The following is a 13,178-nucleotide window of genomic DNA, read 5'->3' as shown; positions in this document are numbered from 1 at the left end:
ATTTAGTTACATTTTAGTTAAATAATCATTTTATTGAGCCGAATGTGAAGTCCTTTGAAAATTTTTTACTACAAAGCTAGTCAAAATAGCTTTCGTAAAGCCCAACAACGTGAGTGCTTTCAACTCAACAAATTTTTAGTCATTTAATTGAACTGAACCTAAAACTTATATGAGAAATTTTTGCTATAAAATAAGTCAAAATAATTTTTGTTGACCCGAATGTGAGTGCTCTCGCTTAACAAATATTTAGCTAATTTTACTAAAAATCTCTTCATTTACAAATTGCACCCACCATGAACAGCTTTTATTGAACCCAACTGAAATTTCATGCTCCTCTCATTTTAATACCATAATCCAAGCTTACATCTTTATTTCATTTCCTCCTCCCCCACTTTTTCTCTCTGCCTTCTTTCTCTCAATGGCTTCTCTATCTTTCTCTTTCGCTTCCCTTTCTTCTTCTTCTTCTTCCTACCAGCTCCTTCTCCCAGCACTGGCCTTCATTCTTTCCTGCTTAATTTTGTTCCTCACACAAAAACCCAAGTCGAAGCGGGTCAACCTTCCTCCCGGGCCACCCGGGTGGCCAATCGTCGGAAATCTCTTCCAAGTTGCTCGGTCGGGAAAACCTTTCTACGAGTATGTAGACGATCTCCGGGAAAAGTACGGCCCAATTTTCACCTTAAGAATGGGAACCCGAACGTTGATTATTTTGACCGACGCCAAACTGGTCCACGAGGCCTTAATCGAAAAGGGTCAGATTTTTGCCACCCGGCCCCGCGAAAACCCGACCCGAAACATCTTCAGCAGCAACAAGTTCAGCGTAAACGCCGCCGTTTACGGACCCGTTTGGCGGTCGCTGAGGCGGAACATGGTGCAGAACATGCTCAGCTCGAGCAGGCTGAAGGAGTTCCGGCACGTGAGGGAAACCGCAATGGAGACGCTCGTTAATCGGCTCCGAGCCGAGGCGAAGGCCAACGGCGACGGCGCCGTTTGGGTGTTGAAAAATGCCCGGTTCGCGGTTTTCTGCATACTTTTGGCCATGTGTTTCGGGCTCGAAATGGATGATGAGACGGTGCAGAAAATGGATCAGGTGATGAAAACGGTGTTGATCACTCTGGACCCGAGAATCGACGATTTTCTTCCGATCTTGAGCGTGTTTTTCTCGAAACAGAGGAAGAGAGTAATGGAAGTGAGAAAAGAGCAAGTTGAATTTATGGTCTCCTTGATCGAGAAGCGTAGGATGGCAATCCAAAACCCCGGTTCCGATAAAACTGCAACATCCTTTTCCTACCTCGACACCCTCTTCGACCTCAAGGTAGCCATATATCTGTTTATCTTCCGAGTTGTAACCAAATTATTAAATATATTTTCTAAAAAATAAAAAATAATAATAAATATATATATTTTAAAAAAAGTTAATACCTAAAATATTTAATTAAAATAAAAAAAAAATTATGGAGTCAAAATTCAAATTCACGAGTTCTAAGTATGGAATAATACTCATACAACTAGGCTGACACGACAATGCTTATTAGCTCTTAGAATATTAGCCTTTATTTTAAAAAATATATATATATAATTTAAAAGTTGGGCAGACTCAATTCTATGTTTGAGTATTTAGTTTTAAATGATTTTATGGAAAACTGTTATTTAGTAAATTGTTATATGATTGTCGTCATACAATTAAAATGACGTGGCATTAAAAATCAACCATTGATTTTATTTATTTATTTATTTTTTTACAAGCCCTTTTTAAAAACTTATTTTTATTGTTACATCATTCCAGTTGTATGACAATTGTATATCATTATTTCATGTTAAATTATCACTTACTTTAAAATCTTCAATTTTATCATTTAGCTATTAGATTATTAGCCTTTATTTAAAATAAATTAATTAAAAGTTGGGCACCGTCAATTGTATGGTTAAGTATTTGGTTTTATATGATTTTATAGAAAAATGCTAAAAATATTATTTAATAAACTGTTATATAATCTTGCTATACAATTAGGATGATGTGGCACTAAAAATCAACCATTGATTTTTTTTTTTTTAATAAGCCTTTGTTAAATGCATATTTTTACGTCACGTCATTCGAGTTGTAATATCATTATTTCACGTTAAATCATTGCTTATTTCAAAAGTTTCAATTTAATTATTTAATAGACTCTTATATGACTGTCATACAACTATAATAATATGACAGTAAAAATCATTTGATTTTTTTTTTTTTTTTTTACAAATCCAAGTTAGTCTAAAAGTTTATTTTCACTGTCACGTCATTCTAGTTGTATATCAATTGTATAACATTATTTCATGTTAAATCACAACTTATCTCAAAAACTTCAATTTAATCATTTAGTAAATTGTTATTTCGATATGATAATTAAAATCAACCCTTAATTATTTTTTTTATTTTTTTAACGAGCTTGTTGGTATAAAAGCTTCAATTTAATTATTCAACAAATATATATTTTTTTTTCAGGTCGAGGGGCGTAAATCGTCACCTACCGACCCAGAATTGGTGACACTTTGCTCGGAATTCCTCAACGGCGGGACTGACACGACAGCCACGGCCATTGAATGGGGGATTGCGCAGCTCATTGCGAACCCGGAAGTTCAAGAAAAGCTCTACAAAGAGATCAAACTCGCCGTCGGCAATCGGAAAGTGGACGAGAAGGACGTCGACAACATGCCGTATCTCCAAGCGGTGGTGAAGGAATTGCTGCGCAAGCACCCGCCGACCTACTTTTTACTGACACATGCGGCGACGGAGCCGACAACGTTGGCAGGGTACGACATCCCGACAGACGTAAACGTTGACTTTTTCTCCCCGGCCATCAGCCAGGACCCGAAGCTGTGGTCGAACCCGGAAAAGTTCGACCCGGAACGGTTCGTTTCGGGTAAAGAGGACGCGGATATTACGGGGGTAAGCGGGGTGAAAATGACGCCGTTTGGGGTTGGGAGGAGGATATGTCCTGGTTTGGGGATGGCCACTGTTCATGTTCATCTGATGCTTGCGAGAATGGTGCAGGAGTTTGAATGGAGTGCTTACCCGCCAAATAGCAAGCTGGATTTTTCTGGGAAATTGGAGTTTACTGTGGTGATGAAGAATCCTCTTAGAGCCATGATCAAGCCAAGAGATTAAGCTGGGAGTTTTTTTAATGATAATTAACAAATTTTATGTATTTATGAATTATGATACTCAAAGGTATTATTTTATAGTTTTTTTTTTTTTTTTTAATGGGTTTTCTGTTCAGCAATTGGGTGATGAGAATTGAAAGATCATAATTTTGCATTTGGTCACATTATGATTCAGTACATGTGTTTACCTTATTTGTAATAAGTTTACTGAACAAAGAGCTCTTATGGGTTCAAAACCATCTTGTGACTCACAGCCAAGCTATGGGTCGGGGTGTATCCTTGTTATATGAATATTTTGACAATACACGTGTTTAACTTTTACAGAGGTAAGAGATAATTTATTATTTAGCAAATTAAAAAAAAAAAAAATTAATTAGGGTCTGTTTGCGACTACGATTTTAATAAGTGTGATTTTAAAAAATGTTTTTTTAAAATCGTAAAGCCATTTGGTAAAACATGTTAAAAATTATTTTTTATCAAATATTTATTATGTAAAATCGTGATTTTGGTTTAAATTCGCACTTTTTCAAATAAGCAACCTTTAACTTGCTTATAGAAATCCTAGATTTTTTTTTTCCTATTTTAAGTTAAGTGCTCTTAAAATTGTTAGTTTTTGTGTTGGCTTAATTCAGTTTTAAAATGCAGAGGCCACTGTTCACGGACTCAAACACTGATATAGAATGCTCAGAATCCAATCTCCACCGTTCATAATGTAGATTCATATGTCATGAATGCAAAATTTTAACTCAATCGGATCACAAACGCCCATTAATCAGAGCTGTTGATCAAGGCTGGACAACATTTCTATAATGCTGTTTTCTCCCCACAGCAGGCCATGTCCAGACACGGTGCTATGCTGTCCAACAAAGCTTTCTAGAAACTCTATTTTTGCTTCACAAGGCCCTGTCCGGACAGCCCATTAACCTGTCCGGACACCCCGTATCTATTATGCCAAAAAACGTGTTTTTAGTGGATTTAGGTCTAGGGTTTGATGTACTAATATCTATACATTATGATAGAAGAGAGAGGCACAAATTTTCACCCCGAAGAATTCGTCGGAGGCTATGCTAAGAGAGATCATATGTGGTGAGAATTAAATTGAATCTCTTAGAATTTTAGTTATTCTTCTGATAAATTTACGGTTGAAAAGTCTATTAGAGTTCCGGTAAAAGGAAATCATATAGAAGAATTGTGCCAAATGTTCTGAAAAGGGATACTGTGGTAGAAGTCAAGTGGGTCACTTGTCGTGTGTAAGAAAGTGTCAATTGCAAATATTTTGTAATCTTTCTTGTATTCCTTATTCTTCTTATAGTGGATTGATTTCCTGGGTTTGGCTGCCTCGGAAAGGTTTTACATTTACAGAGTTCTCTAAATGGTTTCCTCTTCGAAACCAAATATCTGTGTTCTTGAATGTTCATTTCATATTTGTATTTGGTTGAATATTAACTGTTAGGTTAGATCTTATTCTATATAATCTTTGTGAAACACCTAGACATTTGAAGAGGTGTCATTTGGAGTCGGATTTTTTTTTTTTTTTTTTTTTTTTCGTTTTCTGGGTGATCAATGGCCTTAATTCATATTGCTAAAGAAATCATAAATGTTTTTGAGTCCAATAAAGCAAATGGTTGAAAAATCTGTTTATTGGTAAAGAAAAGTTAATTTCTCATGCAAATTGCAATAAAGGGGAAAAAAGAAGGTAGTGGTTGAAGATTAATTGAAAATGTGGACATTAGAATTAATGGTGAGACAGACACCTCCTTCTCAACCTTCTCTCACAAAATGTTTAGTCATTATCAGTAAATGAAAAAGGAGGTGCTAATTCACAAGATTTTGGTGATCTTTAATTAGCTGTCAATGGCTGCTCCGGCTGGACCACCCATGTGGACACTCGGGATTTTTTATGAGCAACCAAACTTGGTTACAATTAATCAATGTGATTAATTATGTTGCTATTTAGGTATCTATTGGATGTATATATGCTTGGCCATGGACTATAATACCCCATGGGGGTGGGTTGTCCACTTCATCCCAATCCTTTCTATTTCATTTGAAATCGAAAATATCTATTTTAGGATAAGGATTAGTTAAAGTTTGTGTATCTAATGAGAAATACTACGGTTTCTCTTGGCCTTTTTCTGATCTTACATGGATATTGTTTTCTAAAAAAAAAAAAAAAAAAAAAAAGAGGGACGAGTGGAATAAATTATATATGATTTATCAAATACTAGGTTGGTGAAGTTAATTTTTAAATTTTTTTAAAATTAATATATTTAATTAACTCAAATGATAAAATCTTAACAATAATTAAGTAAGGGTAAGATTGAAATTTTGTCAGAAGAAAGATTTCTTAAATTCTGAGCTCTTACAAATTTTTACTTTTGAGGGATTACTGTAAAAAGAGTTGATGGCCTAGTGTTTTTAACGAATGGCCTTCATGATTCGCCCACGGAGTTGAAGGATTTTGGATTAGCGTAGACTCGGCCCATAACATGTTCAATATCATGGGCTCTGTCGGGCTTTTGATGATGGCCTTATAACCAAGCTGGGTTAAGCTTCGACAAGGCCTTTTCAATGTTTTCATTTCAGGGTAAGTTTGAGAAAAGTTTTAGCAATACAATTGGCCTAAAACCTTCCTATTGGGTTCAAAACTTGTGACAGGTGCCCGACCAGAGACGGAACTACATGCGGACGGGCCCACCCCAAGTTTTGAATTTTTTATATTAAATATGCTTTAAGATGTAAATTTGGGCTAACAGTTTTTAGTTCGGCCCCGGGCCCATTAAAAAGGCAGTCAAAAGTTTGGTCTTGGACCATAAAAACAATCCAAAAATTTAAATTTTAATACGCTTTACATTTGTGTTGCGTGAGTGTATGTGATGTTTATCTCTTATAAGCTTTCAAGGATTAAAATTGAAAATTGAATTATATTAAAAAATAATAATAATTATTATTATTATTTTTTATATTTTCTTAACATTGAATGAATACTAATTTCAATATTAATTTAGTCTTTAATCCTAATATATTTCTCATCAATTATTTGGTCCCCTATTTAAATATATTCCTAATACATGCTTTGGCCCCTGTCGATAAAAATTTATGGTTCCGTCCCTGTGCTCGACCCAACAAAAGATAATAAATATATAATATTTTTATTTAGTAGATTGTTATACGATTGTTGTCATACTTGATGATGTGGTACAAAAAATCAACTATTTAATTAGCACTTATAATAAATAAATAAAAAATATAAGAGTTAATTTTCATTATCACTTCATCCTAATTGTATGATAATCATATAGTAATTTACAGAAGAGAGAGGGGGGTTGTACGGTGTAGGATGTATGGTTTTCAATGATGAGTGGATGAAGAGTAGTGTGTGAACCGAGAGAAGAACCTTAGGAATGACATGAGAAAGGGAAGCAGAGAGAAACAAAAGACTCATCAAATGCGACATTTCAAAAAATGTAATTAGGTTCAATTGGAAGGTGGAAGCACTTGTAGGCTTGTAGCCATGATGCGGGGGACAATAACCTATGAAGATGCAGATGTCAAAGCGAAACTCTAATTTGTGATTTTTTGTAAGATCAGAGATGGCCCAACAAGCATCAAAAAAAAAAACTCACAAAAGTTGTACTTTATTGGGTATGGTAGCAAGGTGTTGGTAGTCAGTTTATGAGGTAGCGGGCCGTCTAGAAAGCCTCAACCCAATAAGTAAAGGGAGCGAAGGAATGAGCTAGGAGTGTGCGGCTCATTCCGACAGTGTGGCGATGTTCGCAGTACTCCACATACTCATATTGTTGCTGGGTGTGGGGATACATATTCCGATAAGTAAATTTTTGAGCAAAAAGTAAAATTTCGTAATGTTTGCTACATGTAAAACATAATGGAAAATAAAATTAGCCCGTGAGAGTTTATAGAGATGCCCGTATTTTTTATGGCGAGGCGGGTACCATTGTCCACTTAGATCCAGTATTTTTTTATCCCCAGGTTGGTAGCTCCGGTGTCCAAAAACCAACTACAGTTGAATTCTTGTGCTTTATAAAAGAGTGGTGAATTCTAGTGCTTGCAGATTGTAGGCAATCGAACCCCCAAGGGTTTGGGTCAAAAGCTTGGGCAGACCCCATGCATGCTCACCTCTCATGAAAGCCGTCATTTTCATGAACAAGTTTCATATCTCACTGGTACTAATTTTTTAAGTTATATCTCTTTGCTTTTTAGGTTAATTATGACGTCATTATATGGGCCTATATATATATATAGGCTCATAATAACATAGAAAATTAATTTAGAATTGCAAGACCAAAACATGAAACGAATTAAATAAACAAAGATTAATAGATTTTGATCATTGAAAAAACTAGGGTGGTGTACATGTCTTTGTTGAGGTTTTCATGTCATAGTAAAGTCTCATATTAAAAACTAAGGTGGTCTCCAAATCAAAACCAAAGTCCATGCATGCTCCTCCCTTCACCACTTTATTTTTATTTTTTTTACTCAACCAAAAAATAAATTAAATTAAAAAAACACATAACCATGAGTGGCGGACCATCCCCAAGGAGGTGGTGAACTACCCAAAGACAGTTGAGGGTAGTCATACCACCCCGATGACGGAATATGAATCTTTCCCGTTCATTTGAAGTACTAAAGAATATTCAGTTAGTTATATTTGAGAGGTATTTTTGTCTTTTCATTTTTTAAGAAGATAAAAATAGCTCTCCAATATAACTAACCGGAAATTGTCCATCATAATTCTCTAAGGACTCTCGGGGCAGACACAGGGGCGGGTGTGGTCGCCTATTAGTATGGCCATAAAGTTTTTTTTTTTCTCGTGTACCAAACGTAGGGTTAGAAATCTTGGGTTCATGTAACCCCCAAGCCCTATTTTGAGCAATACGTTCGACATAAAGTTCCCTACTCAGTGCTTTCTCTTACAGAAAAACATACCCCCTCAACCCCAAGATGGGATACATTACTTGCTCTATAAGTTTAGACCTCTGATCAAGTTACATATATACATACAGAAGAGAACAATTCGATCAGGTTAATTATTCCTTTTGGCAAAACTTGGGCTTCTTTCCCTTGCTGAGTTTCACATGAAAGATGTACAATTATTCTCCTAATCCATCAGAATGTGAAAGCACCTACCATGCATTCGATGGGTGTTGACAGCAGATTCAGAAGATGAAATGGTATATTGATGTTCATTTGAAGTGCTTTAAGGTTTATGATGGGGTTAAAAAACTTTAACATGGAGATCTACCTGCACCCACAAATTATTTAGATGATAAGAAAATTGATATTGTTGCTGCATGTTGGTATATATATATATATTAGTTCTGTAGGAGATGATAATCCTATATATTCTCACCCAAAAATCAGAGAAACATGGACGGAAAATAAAGGGGAAAAAACCAAGACCTTAACTAGAACTGAAGAAGAGCCGGTTCTTTTAAAACTAAGGATAAAATTGTCATTTCATTTTTTTAGGACAATTTTACCCTTGTGTTTGAAAAAACCGGCTCCTCTCTAGTTCAAATCAAATTCCTTCAAAGTTCTGTTGCTAGCATATTAGCTTTGAGTGAAGAAACATATTTCGTATATTTGGCATAAAGATCTCAAAGCTTCCTCTTAAACTTTGAGTGACCAACATATGCATGTACATCCCTATTAAATAGTATATTTAATCATTTAATCTATACTTTAACACTTTCCCGTAATAAATGAGACCCAATACATTAAATATTTAATTGAAATTGAAGATAAAGTATGAAATTATGATTTGAACTCAGAACCTATGCTTTCATATACCATGTTAAACCACCGCTTATCCTAAAAACTTCAGCTTATAAAAAAGAGTAAATTTAATCATTTAATTAATAATTTAACAATTCCGAGTCACAAAACTTTTACACACAAAAACACACCCTAGCTATCTATCTCCCAAACCACAGAATGCCATAAATCATACCTTCTGAACAAGTTGTTTCTTGCTTGAGCTAATTAAACTTGCTGGTTCTTTCCCTTGTTGAGCTTCGACACACCATATTTCTCCCACATGCTTTCTCCTACATTAATGGAACTTGAAGGTGGAAGGCCCTCAACCGTCAGCTGAAGTCCCATGCTCGATATCTCAGGCCTTTGTTTGGGAATCCCCTGGCAAATATAGGAGTTAAGGTGCTGACAAAAACCATTGCTTCTCAAATCCAAATCCTCCTTTTCCTTCTTGTTGTAATAGATGCTGATATTTTCCCATTTTTCTTTATAGTCTATGGCACTTCGATCATGCCCCAAAGAAGCCATTTTTGCAGCTATCTCCTCCCAAAGACCTTCCTCCAAATACCCACCTTCTTGAAATCGAAGCTCCAAGTTATTCCTTAGATGTATTAAGCTTGAAATCTCAGATTCACTCCATCTGTTAATATTGTGATCAACAGTTCCATAAAGAAATTTGGTGTCATTTTCATGATCAGTCAATATTGGCTCTTTCCCTACAAATTTCTTTAAAGCTCCCATTAATGCAGCATCTCGAGCTTCAACCCATGCTCTCTCTTTAGCCCACATCTCATGCACTTCCTGATCAAACCTGGCTGCCTCTTGCTTCCTCCATTCTTCCTCTTTACACACTCTCTCCTGCTCTCTACTTTCAAAACTCCTCAACATCCTTTCCATCCAAGCCTCTTGTGTGTCAATTATCTTCCTCATTTGTGAGTCTACAAAGTCCTCAACCTTAGCTTTCCACCTCTTCCTCCCATCTTTCCCTTTCTCCAGCTTCCCTTGATTCATCATGAAGGCAATGGCAGAAAGATCATCATCATTGTTTTCCGAGGAAGATGTCTCAAATTCAGATGAGTTAGTGAAACTAAGGCTTGGGTTTTGAACAACCTCTTGATTCTCTTGGTTAATCATATTATTTGGAATCTGATGATGATGATGATGATAAGGAAAGTTGTTTCTTGCAAGATGGAGTTCTGAAGCTGAGGCATGATTATTGCTTGCTTCCCCATAGATTGCTTCTAGTTGCCTAAAGAACCTATAGTGCTTCCCCCCTTGTCTTCCAGCTTTACCTTCCTTAGTTTTCTTATAGTATTTGTACAAGTTCTCAAATTTTTCTTTACATTTCTTCCCACTCCTCTGGTATCCATGTTCCTCAACCATTATCCTGAATCAAAACAAAATACCCCAGCGAATAGGCCAGGGGGAAATTTAACATCTCACTGTAATATATAATAAGGACAGAAATTTCTTTCAACTTAGTCTAAACAAAATATTCTCAAACTTATTTAAAATACTACCAAATGTCTATAAACATTTAAAATATTAGTCTAAGTTAGTAAACTGCAATTAACGACCTTAAGAATTTAATGTGTGTTTTAAATGTTTATAAACACTTATCACTATTTTAAATGAGTTGGACGATATTTTTTTCAGACTAGTTTAGGAAATTTCTGTCCATGTAATAATACTTCCAAAAAAAAAAAAAAATGCCTCCATGAAATTTAAAACAAGATGGCCATGTAATATTATTAAAGAACTCCTTTAAGAATAACTATAATATTCCTAGCAAGGTTAGTAATAGCTTAAGCTTTCTCTTGTGAGTATTCTCGATTTCTTCCGCCGGCTGCATTCTCGCTCAACTTTCACCTTTGAGGTCTCCTTTCGTAACAGTGAGATGCTAGTTGTCTAGATTGAATTTTTCTAATGATTTACTTGTTTTTTTTTTTCTATTTTTTTGAGTTTTTGTTTGCTGTATTAATGTTTGTTGCATGTGGATAGTTAGGTTCTTCTTTTGTACCTCGTTGAGCATTATTTTAATAAAGAATTGGATTAAAATAATTCAAACATTCCTCTAAATATTTATAATAATAAACTATTATTCTCTTAGATTAACTAGATTTTGTTGCCCTAATTCTGCCAGGAGGTTCTTAAACTATAAAATAAAGGGAAAAATGGGTGAGAGAGAGGGAGAGAGAGAGAGAGAGAGATTTGGACTATTCATATCATCACACTTAAGATGAGAGAAAGAGAACACCTGAGTCTCTCAGTTAACTCAAATGGGTTGTCATTTTCAGGCACCAATCTATGGAAATCGAAACATCCAAAGCTTTTCACTTTTTTCGCAGGAATAGTATAAGAACAGAAAGATATCAGGAAAAGCAAATAGGGTTTCTTTTCTTCATCAAACATCACCCAGTTTCAGAAAAATGACACAAAACCTTAAAAAAAAAAAAAAAAAAGACAAAAAAAAAACAAAAAAACAAAGAAAAACCAAAACAAAAACAAGACATATATATATTATATATATATATATACCTAGAGACTTCATCCCACAAGGGTCCTTTCTGATTAGTCTCCTTGAACTTGGAATCAAGGCGAGATCTGATCTCAAGAAGTGTGAGAGTTTCTTGCCTTGGCCACCGAGTGTTTCCGCCGTCATATGACGCCATCCACCCACTATCCATCTGTGAAGCACCGGCGGCGTCAGTGGAGGAATCATGACCGAACCCGAGTAGCTGCCCGCCGACCTGATCAGCAGCAACGACCATAGCGGTGGTGGGGGGCTCGCAATGGAGAAAGAATGGTGGCTCTGTCGGTTGTGTGATGGCGGCAGGGAAATATTGAGTTCTTCCGGCCATGAACTGCCGGAAATCCGGCAGGCCGTACTGATCACTCATCTCTTTCTATCACAGACAGAGAGAGAGAGAGAGAGGTCAAATCCTCTCTCTGCACAAATATGAGCTTTTTCTTGGGAGACAGGATCCGAGTCTACCGCATCATTCATCACTCTTTCATCACTTACACGTACACATACATAAACTCTTCTTTCGCTGTGTTGGGGGCAAAAAGGCGAAAAAACATACACTCACACCTACTCACACGCTAACACATACACTCTAGCTCTCACTCTCTTTTGTAGTCATTTTAAATTGTAAAGTAATTTTAATATCTGTTACAAAAAAAAAAAAAAAAATTTAATATCTAAAATTTTTGTCGAACAAAAAATTGGTCTGAATTGATAATAAGCTTGAAAAATGGTCAAAATATATTTTTGAAAAAAACCAGTTAAAAGTTTATTTGAGATTGCGTTGAGAAATAGATGTTTTAAAGCTAGAAAAAGCTTTTTAGCAAAGTTTCATTTTTAAGCTTTTATTTAATGTGTGTTTTGAACTTTTTTAGAGCGAAAGGTAACAATATGTATTTTTTTTTTTTTTTTAAGAGTTTTTTAGCAAACGAACCAAGTTTTTGTTTGACACTGTTTTTAAGATACTAAAAGTACATACTTTTCAAGCTCTTTAGCGGAATTTCAATTAGGCTCTAAAAATGAAGATTTTTCTTAAAGCCTTTTTTTAGCTTTAAAAGCTCTATTTCTTAACGTAATCACAAACATGTTCTCACTCTTTTATAAGGCGAGTAAAGAACTGAGATTCAAAGTAATTAGTAATTTAGACAATGAATGTGGGAGAGTATACATAAGATTTACTTCTTTAAAAATAAATATTAATGATGGATTGATAATGTCACATCAATATAATAAGATAACAATGGCTGTGTTTGGCAAAGGAGTAAGCCGGACCGGATCTAAAATTTCAAAAAAAATTTCTCAAAATCAATCTCAACATTCTTACTTTTTACATCACATCAATAACTTTTTATTACTATTTAAATAAAAAAATCATTACAAAATAAAATTTTTCACTACTTTTATACAAAATAATAGTATTTTTTCTCTCAGATTAATCAAATCTGATATAATATCGACCCACTTCCTAAATCTATTCATTTGCCAAACATAGTCATTAATGAAATAGTTCTATCCCCGAGGAGCCCATTAATCATTTTAGGAGGATAAAATTTTCTATTTTTTAAACCATTTTGCCCTCCAAAAATGACTAAAAGGGGTTACTCTCATCATTTTCTTAAAATAGTAATTTTTGGTATATAGCATTCATTATGATGGTTTGAGCAAATTAAGCAGCTAATTAATTGCCGATGATCCCAATAGGGTAGGAAAGGCATGCCCATTAAGAGAGCTACTA

General features: G+C 35.1%; 2 protein-coding genes across 3 annotated transcripts; one reads left to right on the top strand and one right to left on the bottom strand.

Annotated features, from left to right (window-relative positions):
- The first annotated feature begins 294 nt into the window (after nucleotides 1-294).
- LOC132188165 (cytochrome P450 77A3) lies at nucleotides 295-3,430 on the top strand. Its single transcript, XM_059602572.2, has 2 exons — nucleotides 295-1,312; nucleotides 2,483-3,430. Exons 1-2 carry the CDS (start codon nucleotides 419-421, stop codon nucleotides 3,143-3,145), a joined length of 1,557 nt encoding a protein of 518 aa, XP_059458555.2. The 5' UTR covers nucleotides 295-418; the 3' UTR covers nucleotides 3,146-3,430.
- A 4,554-nt stretch (nucleotides 3,431-7,984) lies between these two features.
- Nucleotides 7,985-11,908, bottom strand: LOC132161742 (trihelix transcription factor PTL). 2 transcript variants are annotated; one of them, XM_059571927.2, is made up of 3 exons: nucleotides 11,455-11,908; nucleotides 9,113-10,303; nucleotides 7,985-8,404 (listed from the first exon to the last, which is right to left on the bottom strand). In XM_059571927.2, exons 1-2 carry the CDS (start codon nucleotides 11,814-11,816, stop codon nucleotides 9,145-9,147), a joined length of 1,521 nt encoding a protein of 506 aa, XP_059427910.2. In that variant the 5' UTR covers nucleotides 11,817-11,908; the 3' UTR covers nucleotides 7,985-8,404; nucleotides 9,113-9,144. The 2 variants fall into 2 exon arrangements, with proteins under 2 accessions (XP_059427910.2, XP_059427917.2); XM_059571934.2 differs by lacking the exon at nucleotides 7,985-8,404 and having other exon boundaries at nucleotides 8,997-10,303.
- Nucleotides 11,909-13,178: the final 1,270 nt, after the last annotated feature.

This window comes from Corylus avellana, chromosome 2, assembly GCF_965113065.1.
Source record: "Corylus avellana chromosome 2, dhCorAvel1.hap1.2, whole genome shotgun sequence".
NCBI classification, from domain to species: Eukaryota; Viridiplantae; Streptophyta; class Magnoliopsida; order Fagales; family Betulaceae; genus Corylus; species Corylus avellana.
The sequence above is the reverse complement of the archived record's forward strand: the minus strand, read 5'-3'. Positions and strand labels throughout refer to the sequence as shown.